General features: G+C 40.5%; 1 protein-coding gene across 2 annotated transcripts in view; it reads left to right on the forward strand.

Moving 5' to 3' along the window:
- ADGRV1 (adhesion G protein-coupled receptor V1) overlaps window positions 1–24,097 on the forward strand; it is a 202,908-nt gene that overhangs the window by 171,102 nt on the left and 7,709 nt on the right. For both annotated transcript variants that reach the window (XM_039386937.1, XM_039386938.1), the window contains one exon: window positions 23,832–23,948. In XM_039386937.1, coding sequence (XP_039242871.1) covers window positions 23,832–23,948 — 117 coding nt within the window. The remainder of the gene's footprint in view (window positions 1–23,831; window positions 23,949–24,097) is intronic.

The raw sequence follows: 24,097 nt of genomic DNA on the forward strand, positions 1-24,097 counted from the left end.
AAAACCTTCCTCAAAATACAAACTACTTCAGTAAATTTATGCGTTTTAAATACTAACCATTTTTTTCATATTTTCAACTTCAGTAACGGACACTGGAGGTAGTTAATGAGTGGAACAACCCCAAAAATACAAACCACTCCAGGAAATTTATGTATATTAAGTACTAATAATTTTTTTTCATATTCCCAACTTCAGTAATGGAGACTTGAGGTACTTAATGAGTGGAACAGCCATAGGTTCTGTCTCCAGACAAATTAAATGCCAATAGCAGAAGGTATGAAATTACGAAAATTGTTTTCAGATTGTGCTGAAAAACATTTCTCTGTATGGAATCCACATGTAATCATTAGAAATAGTGATTGTTTAGTTAATGCTGGATTAAGGAGTAGCTCTTCCACTTTTCCTTTCCTTAAAAAAAAAAAAAAAGAGAGAACAATTATAATTTACTAGGATGAGGGTAGGGACAAAACAGAGTTCTGTTGAATGCTTATTTTTTAAGACTTATTTGCAAGTCACACAAAGAAGTCATAACTGAGTAGACTGTGCTCAAACAACTCTGTTCCTCAGTGAGTGGTGACCATTTCTTACCTGCAAAAAATAGTCAAGGGAAAAATGGAGATAAGGAATCAGCTGGTATAAAGAGCAGCAGACTTATGGGTTATGTTTTATAAATGTAGAAGAAAAATCCATATTTGAAGTCATAGTGCATTTATAAACCAATCATACTTTCATGCCAATCTTTCCTGGAACTTCAGAAATTTCACTTATCACTGAATGTGTAGTTGAGATGAACTGTTGTCTGGCACTGACACCACTTGCTGTTATCATTTCACTTCCTAATTTGATACCTGTACTCATGCATAATATTGGAAGAATATTTTTCTGGCACTTGGTCTTTTTTTTCTTTTTTTAAAGCAATGTTCATTCTCCTAATTGGAGGAAAAGGAAGATGGTGCAGTAGAACACATGCCTTTCCTTTTTACATAGTATCCTATGTTATACTACACTATGCTACACTACATTGCACTGCACCAAACCATACCAGACTGCAACATACCATACCATGCCATACTTATAGCTTCACTTCAGATATTTGAGTTTATACCAATCACCTATAAACTGTATTCTTCATCCTCTCTATGTAGGAATAAATTTCTGTTGCTGACAGCTAGAGTACTCGTTTGCACCCAGAGCACCACTGACAGACTTAGTGCCCACTCCTTTGGAAAGTGCTGTCTCCTAGCAGTTAATAATCTTGTCACCTTCACCTTCTGCTTGCAAATGATACCAAAGTCCTTTGTAATTAGACTTTGTAACTTTTTCTTTCCTTAAGTTTCAAATAAAAAGATTTTAAAATTCAAAAGGAAAGAAACTAAACATTCTTATTAAGAGCATGCAAGGTATTTGTATGGTGACATGTATTCATGACAGATTTTTTACAGTGTCTCAAAGCTGATAAACCAGCCCCCAGTTGCAAATTAATTCTCTACAGTGACACAAATAATGTGAAAAACATTTAAATGTACTGCCTGGATAAAGCTAATAATATTGCTTCTATACTGAAAGTTTCAAATACATTTTGTAGCCCACTTGTTGGATTATCTGGCAAAAAAAGTTTAAGACAAGTGAAGAACATTTTAATTTGGCTGATAGCTGGCAGTTCATTCCCACAAAAAGCACTAAAGATTCTCAAATAAAAAAACCTCCACATACAAAGACTGGAACACCTCTGGTGAGCGTAGGTGTCAAGTGCAGACTTGCTGCAGTGAGCATAGCAATGTTTTTACTTAGCCGTCCTCCAACATTATTTTCTAGAGTACAAAACCATACTGGGAATTAAACCTAAACTTATCACACAACTAATAATTGATTAATATTTTTTGAAGGTCTATTATATTTTTTAACTAAGCTGCAACACAGTTTTAAACCTTCTGTCACATTGCAAATAAGCTTTTTCTCTTAGAGTATAGTCATTTCAAGAATAAACTCTTTCCTAGGTTATTTAAACATGAAAAGTAACTGTCCCAACTCCAAAATATTGACTTGCTCTATGCAATGGTACCGCTTCTGAATATTGTCATAGTTTTTCAGGGCTAGGTAACCTTTTTTGTGTTATTCCTCAAAACATTATTAATATTAACTTTCTGTATCATTTGAAGTTGCTTCTGGTTTATTTCTTTGTAGCTCCTTCCTGTGTTTACATGTGGTGGTTTTATACTTCCATGTATCTTGCTTCTATTCCTAAAGGTAATTTTAATAAAATACTTGAATTGTTAGGCTGGATATCAGGAAGAAAAGAAATCAATGACTTTAAGTCAGGGAAGATGGTGGGAAAAGGGAGAGCAAAGGGGAAGCCAAAGAGTACTCATTTTCAAGTCAGCTTTCCTGTGACACACCTCAACAGTCTGGCTTAATTCCTTTGTTAGAGTCAGTTCAGGACTAGAGGAAAGAAGTTTTAGAAGAATAAAAGATATGGAAACCTGCTTGATTGCTCCTAGAGCATAAAGCTCCAGCAATTTCACTGCCCAGCTATGTCCCAGTACGAGTGCATGTTAAAACCATGTTCTTCTACAAGTTTTGTGGGTTGCTAACCCCTTCAGAGATGGCAGTAGCTCATAAATTGGTTTTGTCAGTCCTGTGTAAAGAACATAAGCAAACTCCATTTCGAAGATGTCTTGCAAGCTGAGGACTTGAGCTTAGAAAGAGCTGGTCTTCAAGAAAACAGGTGGGCTTCAAAGATTTTCTTCTTCTGAAGGATGTAATGATGTTTCCTCTCCTATGCTGTGACTCAGACTTTCTAGAAATACTACATTGAAAACTCTCCATTTAACATTCCTCCAAACCTCTGCAACTTTGTTTCACCCTAAAACATTTTCTTAACTCCTCTTTCCCTTTCTTACCTCTGTGCCAGCCATCCCTTCCTGCATCATTTAATCCAAGCTCAAAGCAAAAAGAGGCCTTGGTTTTGTTTGGTGTGTTCTGCCACGTTATTTAAATATATAGAAAAAAAGTGCCTTTGAATGAAGGTAGATATTTGCAAAATTGCTTTCTAAGAGTAAGAAGTTTTGTGATATTGAAGATAATATAATGAAAGTTTCAAAGTCACTACATTTCTGGAAGATGATAGAGATTAGTGTAATAAAATTACAATAAACAAAAATCAAAATTCAGAAATAAACACAGGACAAATGATAAAATAATTATAAAAACATACTAATTTCCATCTCACTTTTATGTCATTGCTGTTGAACTGCTTACTTATACAGGAAATAAGATATGTTGCTCTGTCAAATAGTAGAGTGTGCTATCAAAGGTAATAAACAATTGTTTGGTCTTTATTTAATTTGTAACGATCTCTTCAGAATTGTCTTTTGTTTTCACATACTTACTGTAATCAGGGTATTATAGAAGTGATTGCCTTCTGTTTTTATTTAAATATTATGTCCTGGGAGTTTTTTGGTGGGCTTTTTTGTTATTTTGTTTTCGTGTTGATTCATGTTGTTTGTTTTGTTTTACTTTTTTTTGGTTTTAGTTTTCTACTTTCTGGTCAAAGCAAATGTTCTTTAATTCTGTTTTATAGAAATATGGTGCAGGTTTTGAGAGCAGAGCACTGCTATTTACCCATGGTCTTGGTTAGAGGAGAATGAGTTGATACTCCTGGGAAAATGATCCGTTCATGACCTTTTTCAAGACATCTGTTGACGTCCATCTTTTCTGGGGAAAAAAAAGAAGTTATAAAATTAGTCAAAATAGATTTGAATATGAAGAAAAGATCACTTTTAATATGTGCCGCTGAAAAAAAAAAATCCTTTTGATTCCCAGAAAGGTTTTCTGTCTTCTCAGTGTAGGAATTCACTTCCTTTAAGTGGCTGGATAGATGGGCCAACGCTAGTGGTATGTGGTTTGAGACGGCCAAGTGTTGGGTCCTACGCTTTAGCCACAACAATCAACAACAGAGCACTAAAGGCTGTGTGCAGAGTGGCTGGAAAGTGACCCAGTGTAAGATGACCTGGGAGTGCTGGTCAGCAGTCATCTGAACATGAGCCAGCCTGTGCCCAGAGGGCCAAGAAGGCCAAGGGCATCTGGGGCAGAAGGAATAGTGTGGCCAGCTGGATGAGGGCAGTGACTGTCTCCCTGTACTGGGCACTGGTGAGGCTGCATCTCCAGTGCTGTGTCCAGTTCTGGGCCTCCCACTACAAGAAAGAAATTGAGGTGCTGGAGCGTGTTCAGAGAAGGGCAATGAAGCTGGTGAAGGGTCTGTAGCACAAGTCCTGTGAGGAGAAGCTGAGGAAGCTGGAGAAAAGGAGGCTCAGGGGAGACCTTATAGCTCTCTGTCTACAACTGTTTGAAAGGAGATTGTAGCCAGGTGGGCTCTTCTCCCAGGCAGGTAGTGGCAGGAAGAGAGGACATAGTCTCAAGCTGTGCCAATGGAGGTTCAGGTTGGACATCAGGAGGAATTCCTTCACAGAAAGAGTGGTTAAACATTGGAATGGACTGCCCAGGAAGGTGGTGGAGTCACCGTCCCTGGACTTTATGATCTCAGAGATCTTGTCCAACCGTGCAGTTCTGTGTGATTCTGTGATCCTGTTATGATAAATGTAATAATGCACAAAAGTATAGTAAATTATAGGATTTGCTGCATTTCTTAGGAAATGCTTGATGGCAATCCTCTATCAGATTTCTTTATTTATGATGATTCACACAAACAGATGTGCCCACTGAGAGGCAGTCTATACCCATACTCCAATCTGAGTGCTCAGAACACTGACACTTATTAAAATTCATTCATGTGAGATTTTTAAACTTATTCCTTGTGGATTTTCTTTATAAGTAATTTAGCAAAGGAGGGAATGAAAGGGAATTCTGTATTTTATTCTCTGAAACATTTTGAACTGATGCTCTGTCCTGAGCAGCCACATTAATATCTGTAATATGCTATGGATACCAGCAAAGTATTAAGTAACAGATTTGAGGCTGTGGAAGGAAAAACTATTAACAGAATTTTGGGCTTATCTGTTCTGTGTAGATACTAATTTTTGTAACCTTAGAGCTTTACATTTGCACTCAAGGCTCAAAAATGCAGTAAAACATAGGAAAAGAATCCCTTTTTAAATTATATTAACTTATACTTTGCAAAAATGAATGGTTGAAATTATTGATCATGTGGAGTGAAAAGTAGAACTTATGGTTTTTTATTACATTCACATTGTTTCCAAATAAGATTCTGAGTTTGGTGGCTGGCTGTGTGCAAATCAGAAAAGCAGAGGAAAATCTGCAGTGAGGGATCTGGGTCTGTATGGAAAGGTTTAGCCTGACATTGGCTATACACCTGGTCCTTTAATCCATTTGCCTGATTTTGTGTTTTCATGCTGTATGCTTGCATCCAATCAAATAAAAGGCATGTTCAGATATGCATGTTCAGAGGGATATGCAGAATTATATTGTGTCATGTAGTAATACTGCTGTAGCTGCACTTTGCTCACAGTACAATGTATAGGCCAAGATAATATCTTCTATTACACCAGCTTCACAGTTGGAGAAACTAGGTAAGTCTTCTAATGTGCCAGTGTTTTTAGTGACAAAGAACTGAAGTGACTACTGTCCTTCAGCTTCTAGATTTCTTTACTAATTAGATGCTTTGCATTAATTTTCTACCTCACCAAATAGTCAGCTTTTTCAGTTGCCAGTGAGCCAGAGGAGACATCCTGGCAGCCTGCAATTGCTGGGAAGTTTTAGGAGATTCCTGATTTATTTTTTTACATAATACTTTTTCCTGAACTCTGTAATGCCCCAGCCTGCTCAGCGGGTTTAGGGGAAGGTAGTTGAACTTACTATGGGCAGAGTACAGGAGAAACAGCAAAATTTTCAGGAGGTTCCATAGCAAACTTTTACTTGCAAACTTTAGAACATTAAGGTAGAATAAGGTACTTGGCACATTTTAAAACATCTGGACAAAATAAGGAACTTCACAAACTTTAACTTATCCAGGCACAATAAGGCACTTAGCAAGGCAATGACTGGAATTTTTTAGTCTGGTGTACAATATATTTTGAGGAGAGGAAGGTAGGAGAAGAAAGACAGAGAGGAAGAAAAAGAAAAAGGAGGAAGGTGAATGGTCACCACCTGAGATCCAGTGTGGTCTCAGCTGTTTTTAAATCCAAGGTGGCAGGGTGCGCCAGCTCAGCACATGCGTTGCCGCCCTTTTATCTGCTCCAGTCCCCCGGGGTGCTCCCCCAGGCCCACACCTGCACTTTAATGTTTCCAGTGGTCAATCCACCATTTTGGACTGGACCAGAGGCTAAGGCTCAAGGGGGCAGGGGTGGAGCAGTGGCTGTCCCACCTATACAGAGCTTGCCCTGTTCCAGCTTCCCACCTGGTTGTTTTAAGCTAGTCAAGCCTCCTCTGGTCCACTACAAACTCCTCTCTGGGTGGCTGTGCAGCGTGAAAAATGAAGCGTATGAACCTAATCTTATCCAGTGACATTTTATTCATCAGGCCTTGGAGAGCAAGGATATGCCTGTGAAGTCCTTTCCTGGCAGAGATACGTATACACTTCTCCTGCTTCAAGCTGAACTCAGGCCAGCTCTACTTAGCTGCAGTTGGAGCTACTTTGTGTTCAAACTAATGTGGGACTCAGCCTCTCAACGATACTTACTTTCTGAAGTATTACACAGCGTTAGCCAAATTTGGCAGTTTTTGATCCAGAGCTAGCTCATACTCAGCTGAGTTAAAGCATAAGGCAGAGTTAAAGCATAAGGCAGATGAAGTCACATCTGTGTGGAAGATACAAATTAAAACTGATCTTGCACAGCATGGGCAATGACCATGCATGGCAGAAACTCTGTCTGCACTGTGCCAAAGGGCCTGGGGACATGCATTTGGGCTATTTTCAGACACAGCCTATGGAGGTGGGTGGCAGAATTTGGGAGGTGCAGGGAGGGAGAGTGCAGGAAGGTGCCTGCACAGATGAGGTTAACTGAGGAGGCAAGGAAATTGTTTTCTTTGGAATGACAGAATTCAGTTTTGCTATGGTATCAAGAAGCAAGTGGCATGTAATTAATTCAAGTTTGGAGTTCAGAAGATATTTCAGTGATATGTTCATTGACTGCATGAACATATTAAGAAGAAACAGAAAAGTAAAACATGTGGTGATGAGGTCATTTCAGTGAATAAATTAATGTGCTAAGCCACTTCATGCACGTTTGACCTTCTAGTGTTGATTAATTTAACACATGGGAGGGGTCTGAGGAAAGCGTTTGCTATTATTAGTATAGTCGAGTATAGGAAGCGTTTGAAGCACTTGGTCACAGCAAAAACATCCCTGTTTCTGTAGGAACAAGCAAAATGTTGAGACTAAATACAGGAACAATCTCTAAAAGAAGACAGGTTTGAGATATGTGTTTAAGACAAACATTCTCTGTGTTTGGCTGATGTTGCAATAGAAGATAAGAAGGATAATGTCAAGTTCCTAGAAAAAACAGGGTTACAGAAGAAGTGCTGTTGTTCGCATCTTGAAAGTAAATATGATTAATTCATTTAGAACTATCAGTTAAGCAGAGAGGGTGTTTGCTTTCTTATATGTGCTCCCCTACACAAAGTTGTTCTGCTCAGCTTGCTTTCATTGCATGTGTGATTTAAGTATACACTCTTCAAAGCTAGTTTTCAGAACTCTGTTTTCTGTCTTAGGTTTTTTTTTTTGCCTGTGGAATTACCATACACGCATGAGAAATATTCATCTTTTTGGGCCTGCTGAACGTAAACAACTCTAAGTTTTACAGCGACAGAGCTGCAGAGGAGCTGCAGTCATCTCAGGGAAGGAATGTAAACCAGGCTAGGCAGCTATCAGCTCACAAATAGCTCTTTTTAAAGAGCTTAGATCAGTAGTTGTTTGACTCTGTCATATCAAGAGAAAATTGCTCTCTGTGCTATCAGTGGCAGGAGCATATTCAGTATTTAAAATGATCCCAGGAAAAATAATTAAGCCATGGATATTTATTCCTCTCACCCTGAATACTGTATGTGAGTTATGATTTGAAGGGAGTTCTCCAGTGCACTGCATTATACAGTATATATCCTATGAAGTCACAGAAGATTTTCTGTTCTTGTAACTTGCTTTGTCACTCACCTAGTAGTACATAGAATGGTCTGGATATCAGTTTTACTATCATTAAATCATTAGTCATTATATATAACAAGCTTTCCTTACTCCTGTAGAAGGTACAGTAGAAGACATTATTTTTGAACCTGAAAATTCCTTAGCATCTTAATTACCTGTGAAATACTTGCTTGTCTAAAAGCAATTTTTGTGCAAGGTGGTTTGTTTGCAAATGAATTTGAAATGTTTCGAGTTTCTTTTTCTCGTTTTAGTTTGATACAATGAAATAGAATATGACTCAGAATTGCTGCCCTGTTAGGAATGAACTTTGTTTTTCTTGTAAGTTAGAGTCAATGGTTTACATAATTAGAATTATTAAATGCAGTAGTATTAAATGAGTGGGTGGGTGGGTAGTGCTTCTTCACTGCTAAAGTTGAAAGAATTTAAAAATAACTAATGTCATGACTAAAATGGGATGAGCTGATAAAAACAGGTGACAGAAGTCACTCAGTGTTACAGTGTTAAGCCTTTACAGAAAAAAACCCAAACAAACAAAAGTTAGAGACCAGGAGTTTCATTCATACTCCATGAAGTCTGGAAGTGGGTCACTGCACATACCAGGATGGAAAGTTCCTCGTCCTTCTGAAAATTTAGCAAGTAGGACTGGCACCTTCTACAATAGGTGTGAGGCCTTGAACTAGAAGGCCAGACAACTAATGAGGTGGGCGAAGGTCCTTCTGGAACAGAAGGGTCTCCTAAAGCAGTCTACAGGTCAGTCGGTCTCATTTCAATGCCTGGTAAAATCATGGAAACAATTATTCTAGGAGGTATTGAAAAACACTTGGAGGACAACGCAGTCATCTGTCACAGCCAGCAAGGGTTCATGAGGAGAAAGTCCTGCTTGTCAAACCTGATTTCCTTCTATGACAGGGTAGCCCACCTAGTTGATCTAGGAAAAGCAGTAGATATAATATTTTTGGATTTCAGCAAAGCTTTTGATACTGTCTCTCACAACATCCTTCTGGGCAAAATGTCCAGCGTATAGCTGGATAACCGGCTATATGCGGTGGGTGAGCAACTGACTCACAAGTTGGGCAAAAGTTACAGTGAATAAATAGGGTGACATTGGGCCAGTGACCTGTCACCAGTGGGGTTCCACAGGGCTGCATCCTTGACCCAGTTCTCTTAAACATCTTCATTGATCACTTGGACACAGACTTGAATACTAAGTAAGTTTGCTGATGACACTAAATTGGGAGGAGCTGTTGACTCCTTCTAGGGTAGGGAGGCCCTGCAGAGAGACTTCAACAAATTAGTGAGATGGGCAATCAGCATATGAAGCTTAACAGGGGAAAGTGCTGGATTCTGCACCTGGATGGGGCAACCCTGCATGTATGTACAGACTGGGGAATGAGAGGCTGGAGAGCAGTACTGTGAAAAGGGACCTGTTTGATGGCCAGTTGAATGAGTCAACAGTGCCCTGGCAGCGAGAAGGACCAACCATGTCCTGAGGGGCATCAAGGCAAAGCACTGCTGGCCAGTTGAAGGAGGTGATTGTCCCACTCTGCTCTGCACTGTTATGGCCTCACCTGGAGTTCTATGTGCAGTTTTGGTCACCACAATATAAAAAAGACATTAAGCTATTAAAGAGTGTCCAAAGGAGGGCCACAAAGATAGTGAAGGGTCTGAAGGGGAAGCCTTATGAGGAGTGGCTGAGGTCACTTGGTTTGTTCAGCTTGGAGGAGACTGAGGGGTCTCAATATCCTCATGAGAGGAAGCAGAGGGGCAGGTACCAATCACTTCTCTCTGGTGACCAGTGACAGGACTCAAGGACATGAAGCTGAGTCAGGGGAGGTTTAGTATAGATATCTGGAAAAGGTTTCTTAACCAGGAGGTAATTGAGCTGTGGAACAAGTTCCCCAGGGAAGTGGTCATAGCACCAAGCCTGTCTTGAGTTCAAGAAATGTTTGGGCAATGCTCTCAGGCACATAGGTGATTTTTGGAGTGTCCTTCACAGGGCCAGGAGTTGGACTTGATGATCCTGATGGGTCCCTTCCAACTCAGTATATTCTGTTTCTGTGATCTTATAATTACTATTCATCTTGTCCCCACTTCCCTTCAGTGGTGACATTCCTTCTTGTTGCCACAACTTAGTGAAGTCTGTGTCAAGGCGAGATGTCCATCTTTTTGAATAAAAAATAAGCAATACTTAAGAAAACGGGAATAATTTTCAATTTATCACATAACACCTTTGCTTCAGAGAGGTGTTTTTCTAAAAAAAAAAAAAAAAAAAGTTTGGGCTCAAGTCCTGCTGGATTCTAACACAAATCTGGTTTCCCTAGAGTTTGCGTTGACTACCCCATGCAGACTCCCTAAGGTGCAATGTCTGACCTCTGCAGTGTCTTGTGATCTCTAACAAGAGTCTCCCTACTGATGCCCAGCACTCACAAAAGAGTCTCAAAGCTGCTTACAGCTGATGTAAATAATGCTTTCTCTCTAGGTTGTCTGATTTGCCCAGTAGTTGGATTGGCACTGTAGGAGAGCTGCACAGTCCCATTTTTACCTCTCCATTCCTGAGGATGAATCCTTGCAATCTTATGGCCAGTTGGGAAATGGCTTATGACAGAACTGTACTCTGGAGTCTGAGTTTTCATTTTAAAATACAATCCTACAACTTGAGGGTGGAGAAATAGAAGCAAATCAGAATTTCAGCTTTACTGCAATATAGTAGGGGTCTTTTCTCATTCAGTTAAGAGCTTGACAGGTCTCTGGTATCTGTGAGCTCCTTGTTCATACCAGTATGAGGCTTTGAGAAATTCATGCCAAAACCATTGGTTCTGGCTCTTTTTCCTGCTGCCTTTTTCCCCTAAGATATTTGCAGAATTGACCCAGATATGTTACTTTGCCCTGCACGTCTTTGCAGTCTGAGCACAGAAAGTCTTTAGTCAAGTAGACTTTAAACCCAATTTTTCTGTCTGAATGCTGAAGATTTCTGTTCTGTGTGTTCTCTGCTAGATTTAGGCTGAACTCTAAACTGGATTCTAGTAATTCTCCAAGTACTCCTGTTCGTTTCTTGCAGCTACTGTAAGTCCTTTTCTTAACCACTCACTTCTATCCAGAAAACCACCTACTATTTTACTTTCAGACCCTTTGTTGTGTGTGGTCCGTTCCACGTTCGCACAGCTGACTTGAATACAGTGGGAATAAATTTGCCGCTGTTCCCTTAAATCTAGCATGAGACTTGCCTTAAGTCACCACCTCTGCGTTACCATCATCGTCATCATCAGGGCAAGGAAATGAAGTGTTTCAACTCAGGAGAGGACTATGAAAGCAGGTTGGAGTGCATGTATCATCTGCAGAGAAAAGTGATGGATGCACTATCAACCTCTTCCAACTTAATATGCACTTTTTGATGGATGGCAGTCAGGCCCCTGCCTCTGTACTCTCCCCATCTACACTAGAATGTTGGATATCCACCTCTGGGAACAAATACATGTGTCTTATGAAACTACAAGTTGTTTCTCTGCTTCTGTCTTACATTAGCTCAGTTGGTCAGAGTATGGTGCTAATAAGGTTGTGGGTTTGATCCCTGTATGGGCCATTCACATAGGAGTCAGACTTCATGATCCTTGTGGGTCCCTTCCAACTCAGAATATTTTGTGATCCTGAGAATTTCTCTGCAGTTCATTTTCACATGTTGGCAGAACTGCAGAGCACAAATTGTAGCTAGATAAGGAAGTTTCTGTGTTTGAGTTTGAAAAAGTGATTCTGTCTGTACCCCTGAACAAAGTCTGTGGCAGGAGTACTCAACTTCTGAGTTCTATAAATACTTGAACCTCGCTCTGGAACTTAGATTTACAACACTGTTTATGTACTAAATGTTGTACTTAATGCCTGATCTATGTAGTTGCTTTAGGGTAGTTACAGTTCTAGGATCCTTATCTTTTTGGCATATTTAATGCATTTTTCTTTGTTTTTAATCAAAGTTATTGCTCAGAGCACTAATGACCCAATTCCTTTCCCCACTTGTTTACAGATGAGGTGAGTCTGTAAAGAACAGATAAACCATGACTACTAAGACATTACTTAATGCTCTTTGATAGTCTGCATTGGCTGGCATGCTCGCAATGATTTTATTATACACATCTGAAAACTTCTGTCTTCAAGTGGAATCACCTTAAATCTTTACTGCTTGTTAGAGCCCATGCAGTTTATTAATTCACATTGATTGTTCTGGGTTAAAAACTTAATCTTTCTGCTAGCACAACAAAATCCAAAGGGTTTGCTTTCTGGTTTTGTTAGGAAACCTTCTACTGCCTGGTAATTATGAAGCCTTTTGCACAGAGAAAATGGCAGTTAAAGGTATCTGTATCACAAAAAATTATACTGATCACTGAATTCACAGAATCACAGAATCAAGTATCTTGGAAAAGAAGTCTGAAATCATCGCATCCAACCTGTGACTGAACAACACCATGTCAATTAGATCATGGCACTAAGTGCCACTCCAGTCTTTTCTTAAACACTTCCAGGGATGGTGACTCCACCACCTCCCTGGACAGTCCATTCCGATGTTTATTCACCCTTTCTGTGGAGAAATTCCTCCTGATGTTCAACCTGAACTTCACCTGGCACAGCTTGAGACTATGTCCTCTCAACCTGTTACTTGTTGCCTAGGAGAAAAGGCGGAGCCTCACCTGGCTAACAACCTCCTTTCTGTATTGAGGTTGTAGAGCGATAAGGTCACCCCTGGGCCTCCTTCTCTCCAGGTCAAACAATCCCAGCTCCCTCAGCCTCTCCTTATAGGACTTACCCTCTAATTCATCATTCTCTGGGCTGTTTTGAAGGAATCTCGATCAAATATTGGCACAAATATTTAAATAAGTAAACATTTCTTTAATGTCATAGGTTACAGATAATGGTAGAACTGGGGAATTTAGCTGTTTGCTCTTGTTGAAGAATGCTTGATTTGTGTTAAGTAAATTTCTGTTTATGTTTAAAAAGCTTCTGGAATTGCTTGAATTCAATATTCTTTCATCTCACACTAGACTTCATATTAGAATAGCTCTTCCAACCAATAAATGAAGACTGATCCCGTAGTCTTCTGAAGATCTCTCTTCCTATACATAAACCTCAGGGGTGTTTGAGACTGTAGACAGCATGCCCTCTACCAACAGAGGTACTGGTGAGAATCATAACCATTGGTTATGATATGGTTCTCTTGGTTATTTCTTTTTAAAGAAGATAAATTTATAGAATCATAGACTCATAGAATGGTTTGGGTTGGAAGAACCCTAAGGGTTATTTATTTCCAACCCCCCTGCCATGGGCAGGGACATCTTGCACTAGAGCAGACTGCATCCCTTCCCTCCAGTGTGTGGACTGCACCACTTAAGATTATCCTTGACAGTTGATTAGTCATATAGAGAAGCATGGGAGACCTCTCTTAAAGACCATGCTTAAAATATTACTCATGGCTGCACACTGACTGCATCCTGACCCTAGTTTATGGTGGGTCTGGCCTACACTGTGTTCTGATTCCTACAGGGTGAAATCTCCAGTAGGTGTGCAGGTGGAATGAGAGCTGCCTGTTACTCCAGCCAGCATCTATATTCTAGGGAGTGATTTTATCTTTCTCATCTTCAGGTTATCTTTAGAATAGAAAAATTTTTTGTGTACTTATTGCAGGAAACTAACACCTGAACTTTAAGAAAAACTCTATCAAGAAATGTAGGAAGTGAGAAACCACATCATTAAAAGATTTTCCCGATTACCCCCCTGAAGTGTACATACCTTCTGCTTTAGAAGCCCATAGAGCAAATTAATGTGTCATGGCAAATCTGCTCAGGGGCTAATCTGAGCTTCTAGATAGGAAATAATATGAGACAGATCTTACCGCAGAAAATCAACATCTGTCAGAGGAGCTTGTTTTGTACCTGCCAAATCAGTACATTCAGAGCCCTGAGATCTGTCTGAGTACTTGAACCTGGAAAAGACTGGAGATATACTTTTGGTGATTTCACGAAGAAGCTTTTTCAGCTTCTATTTGCATCATTAGAATGAAAGTATTGTGTTATTGAGAATCTTGCAGTGGGACTGGGGAGGTCTGACTTGTGTTTCGTAATGACTAATGAAGCAACGTGCATCTTTGTCGCAGATCTAAATGCAGGGAAATCAGAAACTCTCTCTATAGGGTCCTATGCCATTTGTCTAAATCTGTATATAAAACTAAATGGGTTAGGACCTTCTCAGAGCCTCTTAGTCCTTATTTTTCCTTATTTACAAAAAAAAAATTAAAATCAAGTATAACTTCTCAGTGAGTATAACTCAAAACATTCTTTGTAAGGAACAGCATGATTGGAGCAGAGGAGAAACAGTGTTAAAGGAGTCCACAGAGTTGGGTACTTGCATCAGACCTGTTTTGAGGAGGGTGTGAGCTACCCCAGCCTTTCCCCAGCAGCCAACTTCAACTGCATGGCCAACTGTGTGCTGCTGTGCTCTGTGCCATGGTGCCTCACTCCCTCCTACGCCAATCCTGCACCGTCAGATTGCTGGCTCAGAGAAGCATGAAAAGTCCCTGAGCCTAAACATGGCAAGCAGAAAGGTCAGGGACTGAACCCAGCATGAAACCAACTGCCATCCTGCTCAGCTGGGGGAAGGGAATGAGTAACACAGAGTTGCTGATGTCTAATCACTATGAAAATGGTTGCCAGTTCTGCTGCTGCTTAATAAGGTGTAAACATCTTTACACAAAGGTGCCACGGGTCACTGTTGTAAATACAATATCAGCATTTCAAGGGATTTTATTTTAGTTAGCTGTTTGGCTTTTCTTACTATGGCAGTTTGCAGTGACATAGAATCAACGTAGTTAAAGCAAATAATTCATAAACACAAAAATATCTCTAAAATACACAGTGCATGTAAAGTATAGAGTAAGACTTTGGAACTGCTGTTCATAAGGTACCTATTTTTTAATATTAATGTCACTGACTTAACTGAAGGCAGAAATAAAGCTAAACCCACATGTATGGTTTTTTTTCTGGTGTCGGTTATAAAGCCCTCCTCTTAGTTAAACCATTTACTGATCAGTGAAGTCATTTAGCATTCACAAAAACTCATAAAGAAACTTTAACTGCTTATTTTTAGCAATATTAATACATAATAAGTATAAATAATAATAATAAATAAATAATAAATGAAAAGTTAGTTATCAAACTTTTCATTTGACCCAGTTAAATACTGTGTTTTGAATATTCTAACTTATATAACCTTTTTCTCTGTGCTCTGAAACATGTTGTGTGTTGTATTGTTACTTTTTCCAGGAAGACTAACTTAGAATTTTTGCTAGTGTCCATGAATCTCTCCAAGTTTTTGCATATCCTTTGTTGATATTTTTGTCCTAGCATTTAATATCAGAACACAAAACACAAGAACATTTGGCTCACATCAGTGCTGTCCTGTCCTACCGAGCAGCAACAAAAAAGTATGATTCATATGCACTATTATTAAGCAGTGTCCCTGTGTTCAAGGAGGGAACCCCTTTTTTACCCATATAAAGTAAATCCAAAGCAGAAAAGAGCAGTTCAGTGAGGACATGAGAGTTTTAATATGTTTGTTGTCCTGCGTTATTTTTCATTGCAATTAAGTCGAACAAAGGGAACAGTGCTTTAAAGTATACCTTTGATACTATTCCTGTATTGAGATTGGGTTGGTATAATCATAGATATCATGTTGTTGGACTGTTTTCTTTTCTTTTTTTAGTAGAAATGCATATAAACCAGCTCCAAAGGCAGACAATCTTTTCCTACATGGGATAGGGAAGTAAATTTTGATTTATTAAAATAATAAAATGGATAAAAGAGAATAAAAATGTTTAATGTGAAAAGAAATTAAATATTGCTTTATTAATATAATAAGTAAATAAAACATATGGACCCAGCTAGCTTGGGTGTTCACTGCCAAATCCTCTTTATTCAAATGAGAGAACAGCTTTTATATGGGTTAACACGTCACACCATGTGACCTTAACAACCAGTAACAACAAGGCACTTCACTGCAGGTGAGATAGAATACTTGTGAAACTACATGTCCCAGGGTGCTGTTCAGCACCCTTCCTGAAACCCAACCCCTACATATCCCCCTTTCTTTTTTATAACAAGTGATAGAACAATTTTTAACATTACGACAAGCAACAGAACGATTCTTAATTTTTTTTCTTAAACTTATTTTAACCATCTATGTAATCAGGGCCTAATGTTATAAGGCCTTTATTGAAACTGTTCATATAACTTTACTATCAGTGCAACTTCTATAACTTGTAATAAGCAAATTCGCTCCCAGCTTTCTACTTAAGGTTTTATGTGTATTTGGGATAAACAACAACTCCACTGATCTGAGGGCTTTGGCACAACTAGGTAGAACATCGACTCCCACTTCCCCAAGGGCCTGCATGTAATTGGTAACCAGGAGAAATTCAACTCCATTTCAAGGAAAGGGCCCTTAGAGAACAAGTATTGTGTTAAGCAAGTGTAATTTGCTCGGGGCACATGAAGTATAAGTATCTCCAAGTCTACACACATACATGTCCACACAGCTTCTCTCATTCACGCCAAGGTAGATACCTTTTCATTCTCTTTTCACACGTGCATACTTAAACCTTTTATTATGTCTTTATTTAAATCATGTAGTTTGGGTTTTTGTAGTGGTTATTAGTTATGTTTCTCAATCTGTCACTTCTGGGAGTCGTGTCTGGCAACTGTACCTGTTTTGAAAATTTGAAAAGGAATTAATATGAGGAATACGAGGCCTAACAAACCTAAATGATGTCTTACCTGTTTATGCACGTGTATTTTCTCTTTCCCCCCCCTTTTTTGTTTTTCTTTAGAAAACCAAAGGTTAATAAATTCGAAGATACACACACAAGTTACTATTACAATCTGCCAACACAGCTTGAAACTTAGCATTCCCCATAAGTAACCAGTCTAAGCTGTAATTATTCAGCTTTTGTCCATCCATTTCTGGTAGCTGCTTTTTGTCCTTAATAACAAATTGAACAAACATGTTAATAACAACTCAGACAGTCTCAGGTAAATAGTGAGGTAGAAACAGATGTGAAGGTCAGGCAAACACGCAGTTTTTCTGCAGTTTTGTCCAGGAATGGCTTTTGGTAGCTAAGAGCTTGAATAAAAAGCAAGAAGTCACTTTATGCTTTTAATGTCTTTTTACCTCAAAAGTTGAAGGTTGAGAGATGATCCTTTAGCTGGAGCTTGAAGTAAAGTCAATAAGTCATTTTAATGTCTTTTAATGTCTTTTTACCTCAAAAGTTGAATGCTGTGCAATCCTCTTTTTCATAGATTTGTTCCATTGTTGTGTTGATTAATCTTTTCTGGAGTATTTTGCAGTCCTATTTCTTAATGATATTGGTTAGAGTAATTATAGTTAGTTTTAACTCAGTCTCTTAAGCAGCTATGACCCACAAGCAGTTATTTTTACATTTTCGCTGACACTAAGCACACCTTTCTGGGATAATAGTATCTGAATGCATTAATTAACAAGCTTAAGAACTTTTTAAACATGTTATTTGAACTAAATTGTCACATTAACTTCTTCTATTCAGCTACATTTGAGAGCTTAACAACTTAACAACCTTACCAATTTAAACAAAGTTACTGAGGAACTAATGAAGCAATAGAAACAAACTCTTAAAGCTACAGTGTTCTTACTAAATGTTTCAAGACAACCAGATACATATTAAATTGGTTTTGTATGTGCCTCAGGAGGATCACAGCATGAGCTGTAGCGTTGAGCTGTGCAGAGGGGCAGCTCAGCTAGGCTGCAGCTCAGCCTCGCTCTGTTCCAGTACAAGGGGCGTTGCCTGTCTTTCCCGGCCCCGGCCTTGCTGTTTATTTCCCAGGGGGTCTCTGCCGTGGCACCGAGTGGTGGCCCGCGGCAGATTTCACGCAGGGCTCTGCTGTGTGCTTGCAGCTCGTGCTGTCCCAGCCCTGCGGGCTCTCACTCCCGCCCGAGCCGCACAGAGCTGTGTCGCCGGGCCAGCCCATATAGCCGCCCCGGGCTCGGGCCGACCCCCTGGCCGTTTCTTGCCCTGTTCTCTGTGCGGCTTCGGTCCGGTCCCGGCTCCGGCGGGGCTCCGCAGAGCCGCCCCAGTGTGCGCTCCCCCGCGGACGCCCACATGCGCCGCGAGCCTTGCATACGGTCCGTCCCGCCGCCACCCAAGCCGCCGCGGAGCCGCGTCCCGGCTCGCACCGTGTCCTGTCCCGGCACAGCACACCCTGCGCAGCTGCAGCTACTGCTGTTGCTGTGGCCCCGGGCCACACCATGTGTCCCCTATCCGGGGCCACGCCAAGCTGGGTCGGGTCCGCGCTCTGGCCGCACGGACCCAGTGCTCCACGCCGCCGCACGCCGCGAGCCCGCAGCGTGAGCCTTTGTAAGCCCCACAGCTGCGCTTCCCGCGCCGCCGCTGCTGACAAGTACCGCAAACAGTGCTTTTTCAAACCCCGCGCCGCTTCGTTCGCCCGCAGGCATTGTAGCTGGTGTTTATTTAAGGGATTTTCGCACTGCTTCTGCGGAGCGTAGCAGGTCCAACAGACTCCTTTAACAGCAGCACAGAGGCAGCCGGCGCAGGAGCAGTGCTCTGTCCCTGCGCTGCATGAGTGCTTGTCTTTTTTCAGAGGGGGTAAACCCAACTCCCTCGTGTGTCCTCTGTTGTTTCACTGCTTACTGAACTAACATGCTCTAAGCGCGGTTCCTCAAGCTGGGACACCCGGCAAGCTGACTGTGGGCAAAATATCGACTCCCAGCCCGCGGCATGGCCGCCACATGGCTGCAACTCGGCAGTGCCTCGTGGACTCAAGATCTGTCTCTTCCTAATAACCACGTGGTTCGCGCCACGTGCTCGCTTCTGCCCTCGCAAAACCCAGCCCATGTCTTTTGTTAGGGTCTCTCGTTTTGGACGGGGTTTTACCCCACCCCCACATCTTCTCTCGGTGTCTGGGGGAGTCCTTTGTCTGTAAGGGCTCATGGGGGGAACAGAAGGTTTAAAGTTTTTCTCCGTGGACGAGTTTAAGTTTCTTTGTGAGATTTTTAAGGTCTCCACATCTTCTATCTTTGTTTTCTCTGGAGCTGTCTCTCCAAGTTTTTTTCCAAGCAGTCACCCTAAGGATTTTGCTTAGCAGAAGTCCTGATACAGTTATTTCTATCATTTCCCTTGAATTTTAGCTTCCCATGCCAGCTTCTTACCTTGAGTTCTCTGTAGCTTTACCTTTTCTTTCTTTCAAACCTTGCTCTGCCAGGTCTCTCATGCAGACAATACTTAGGTTCTCGGAGCTCCCACGAGGCTCTACTGCACGACGTTCCAGTCCTTTTTGTGCTGGTATTCAATGTCCGGCCTTTAACGACGTTTTCTGCCTGCTTTTAGCTCGGTATATGACGTCTGGCTTTTTTTCGGAGAGTGTTTCTCAGCTTTTAAAACAAGCTCGTTCGAACGCTACCATAATTCTCCTTGTTACAAGGCAGCCTCTAGTCATCCCTGATACAGGGAGTGGCCCCAGTTCAGGGCACTAGATATTGCTTTATTAATATAATAAGCAAATAAGACATACAGACCCGGCCTGATTGGGGGTTCACTGCCAAATCCTCTTTATTCAAATGAGACAACAGTTTATATACGGGTTAACACATCACACCATGTGATCTTAACAACCAGTCACACCAAGGCACTTCACTGCACGTGTGATAGAATACTTGCGAAACTACATGTCCCAGGCTGCTGTTTGGCACCCTTCCTGAAACCCAGCTCCTACAATGAAATGACCACTGTTAGGATCCATTTCCGTAAGACGTATATAAAGGCATTTCTATCTAGAGGAAGACAAGGTCTAAAGCTTTGTGAGTTCGTACTGTGAAACAGTAATTTACAGAAATCACAAAAAGTGGCATGAGTATACTGACATGTTCCTGTTCTAGAGGAGCTGACCGGTTGCTCTTCAGGTTTCTCCGGGTGGGGAGGATCTTTTTCAGCTACAAGAGGCAGAGTGCTTCCTTCTGGAATGAAAAAGTGAAACTATTGTGAGGAGATGTATTAGGCCCTAGCCCTGTGCTCTCCTTCAGGGCTAAATGTTTGTTGTTCCTCTGCTTGAGGGTTAGCCCTCTCCACAGCTCTTTCCCTAGAGCATTGCAAGGTGTTCTCTTTCTTTTTTCTTCACCCATCACAACATGCTGCCTTTTCAGCACTTCTTGCAACTGGGAAAGATTATTACTCTCAGATTAGAATTGGACTCGATGATCCTTGTGGGTCCCTTCCAATTCAGCGTATTCTGTGATTTATTCTCCCCCTGTAAAAATATTTTTCACTTCTTAAAACTATAAATTATGCTTTACTGCTTTATTGTTTTATTTTTACCATTTGTTCTGCTTATTACTTAAGGGATTTAACATTTGCAGTATCTGTGCTGAAAGTTCCTGTTTTCTATTTTTGAACAAATTGTATAGCTAATGCATGAGATACACTTAGGTGTTTATAAAATAATTTTTTCAGTATTTACTGCATTCAGGCTGAAGAATTTGGACAGAACATTAGGACAGACTGGTTTGGGTGGAATGTGGTAAATCAATTACCTTTGGATTTCAACAGAAAAACCTTCATGTCCTCATCACTGGGTGTTGTGCATTCTCTGAAAAGGAATACATTAAGTGATATGGTTTGCCATAAAACGAAAAGGAAGAAGTCTTATTTAAGTTGTTTGTTTTTTTTAAAAACAAAAGGTATTATTCTTTCATCACAATGCTTTGAATTCATCAGTTTTGTTGCACTTCTGTTGAATGGCTCTGAAGAATTGTCACATTAGCAACTTTAATATAATACTTTCCAAACAAGTTCAAATCAGTTTTCAGTCAATCTCGCTGTCTGCATATCCAGCCTGTAAGTCAACAGCCTGTCATCTTTTGGGAGATAAAGTCAAAAGTCTTACAAAAGTCCAGGTAGACAATATCTGCTGCTCTCCCCTCATCTACTAGGCCCGTCATTTCATCATAGAAGTTTACCAAGTTGGTCAAGCATGACTTTCCTCATTGAAACCATGCTGGTTACTCCTGATGATTTTCTTATCCTCAATATGCCTGCAAATGGTCTCCACCATGAGCTGCTTTGTCACTTTCCCATGGATGGAGGCTGACCAACCTCTAGTTGCCTGGGTTCTCTTCCTTGCCCTTCTTGAAGATGCAGGTGACATTTGCTTTTGTCCAGTCTTTGGGCCCTTCTCCCTGTCACTGTGGTTTGTCAAAAATTATCTGCCAGCTCACTCAGCACTGGTGGGTGCATCCTATCAGGTGTCATGGTCCAGTTTCCTTCCACCAAGAGTACACCTTCCTTTCTCCCACCTTACCCCCGATCTCTGGAACCTGGAATTCCTGAAGGCTGGTCTTACTAGGAAGGTCTAGAGCAAAGACAACATTTAGTACTTCCACGTTTTGTTGCATTGTAAAGTTAAGATTTGTTTCCATGTGTCATGTGATGTATCCCCATTTTAATGTCTAACATATCTTAGCATTTCAGCACTTACCATGACAAGCTAGAATACTACTGCTCAGTATTGCACTTACTTATTCTTCATACATAATTCTTATTTCAGGTTTCAGACAAGCTACTTCTCTCTTGGCTGTTGTTTACCTGATTGGTATGGAATTTCTTTGGTCTTCTGGTCTTTCCTTTTTCTCTTTTGTACAACTTTCAAAAGGGACTGTGGTGGGTTGACCTTGGCTGGACACCAGGTGCCCACCCAGCCACTGTATCACTCCCCTTCCCAGCAGAAAGTAATGTAAAATAGTAATGAAGGAGGATTAGTCCAGGAACTCAGATCTGAGAAGAGGCGACTAATGGGGAAAGACAACTATGGGAGAGTGATGAATGAAAAGAGGTATTGCGCTGATCCTAAAGAACTGGTTGGGGGAACAGAAAATAACATGCCCAGGCAAAATGCACCAATGATAGAAAGAAGAGAAGCACTGAATGGTAGTGAGCTGACATCTAGAAAAGTGTGAATGGCTTTGAGGACTGAAGTATGAAATACAGGAATATTTCTAGAACAAGCTGAACAGTCATAAATTGTAGGCTAACAGCAAAATTCTGTGCCAAGAGGTAGGTGATTGGAAATAAGAAGAAAAGCTCAGTGTACCAGATGATCACTGAGATATTACTATATATCAGTCCAAAAAGCCAATTGTATCCTGGGCTTCTTTAAAAGCAGCGTGTCCAGCAGGTTGAGGGAGGGGATTTGTTCTCTCCACTCCACTTTTGTGAGACCCCATCTGCAATCATATTTGGAGTCCCCAGCACAGGAAGGACATGGACCTGTTAGAGTTCGTCCTGAGGAGGGCTACCAAGATGATTTAGAGGGATGGAGCACTCTCCTACGAGGAAAAGCTAGGGGAATTGGGCTTGTTCAGTCTGGAAAAGAGAAGGCTTCGGGGTGACCCAGCTGAGGCATTCCAGTACTTGAAGTGAGCCTACAAGAATGATGTAGGGTTATTGTGAGAAACAAGGTAAATTGATCCAGGCAGATGCTGTATGCATGGAACTAAACTGCTTTTGCTGTCCAGACCAGCTTAAGCATCTCTGCAGAGTTTCGAGTTGTGCAGTGGCTTATTTAACCCTGAGAAATGTAGCCTCAGGGAGAATACTACTGCTGTGAATTCATGATAGTACGAACCCCAGGAGGAAATCCTGTGTAACCTGAGAGACTTTCCACAGAAATAAAACCAGATATAAATGGACCATGAATAAGTGCAGGCCGGAAACTAGGAGGCAGCTCTCAGCTAGCAGAGGAGTGGTGTTCAGATACAGCCTACTGCTTGGAAACAGCATTACAAAAATACTTCATACAGGAACATAAAATTTGTAAACCATCTCATGTTTATAGTTTATATTTTGGGTTGATGACATAGGTTGAATACTCTGGTACTAATTTCATTGAAGTAGTTGCTAGGTAAGTGACTTAAAGTTTTAAAAGAATTGCAGTATCTGATTAACTGAGTAAATGACTGTCAGATGGGGACCCTGTCAGAGATCTTTTTGCTGTTTAACAAAAGTGCATTGATTCACTTTAATTTATTTTTCTTCACTTTTTCAAGCAGAATCTTGTCAATTATATGCTATCACCTTAATTTTCAATGTGATACAGACCTGTCACAATCAAATGAACAAAAGTGTCAGCCTGCTACTTGGATGACTTAAGTGACTTGTTATCCCCTAGTTAGATTATATTGGGTCAAGACTGATCACGTTGAGAAGTACCAGGAAGAAGCACTATGTTATCATCTCAACATAGAACTAAATAGCAGTACACGAAAGTTGTGTGAAAAGGGCTATCTAAAATCGTAAGTTCTCTGTAAAAAGAGCTCTGAATAATTGGTATTATAAGGAACATATATTTTGAAGTCCCAAGAGAGAACAACTTGTTCCTATAGGTGGTACGTATTTTTCTTATTAAAGTAATAGGTTCCTTATTACAAAAGGTTGCCCACTACAGTTAAAGCTGGTTTTGTGGTTGACAGTGTAACTTGTTTTGTGTGAATATTAAATGTCCAAGATATTTTTATGCACCTCTTAAAACAGTAATTGATTGTATATTTTACTTCCAAACTGAAGGTTCCCCCTCCATTGTCATTATTAAATTAATTTTGTTTAATTCCAATATACATGTATTCATTTTTTCCCCTGCAGATTTCATTTCTGGCCTCTGCTTACATGAGCCAGCATATCTCAGAGGAAAGCTGCTCTGCCCTTGCATCTGTTACCCATTATCTTTACCTCTGCCAGTTCAGCTGGATGCTTTTTCAGGTTGGTCTCTTAGTCTTTTTCACTGCTTCCTCAAAACATCTGTTAAAGTAACTGACAGTTAGACTGTATTTCTATTATACTGTAGTGTGTATATATATATATATATATGAAATTCAATGCTACTAGAAGGGCAAAACATTAGGTGGCTT

Source organism: Pipra filicauda, unplaced genomic scaffold (genome assembly GCF_003945595.2).
Source record: "Pipra filicauda isolate LSUMZ 115617 unplaced genomic scaffold, ASM394559v2 scaffold517_size385040_pilon, whole genome shotgun sequence".
In the NCBI taxonomy this organism is placed as follows: Eukaryota; Metazoa; Chordata; class Aves; order Passeriformes; family Pipridae; genus Pipra; species Pipra filicauda.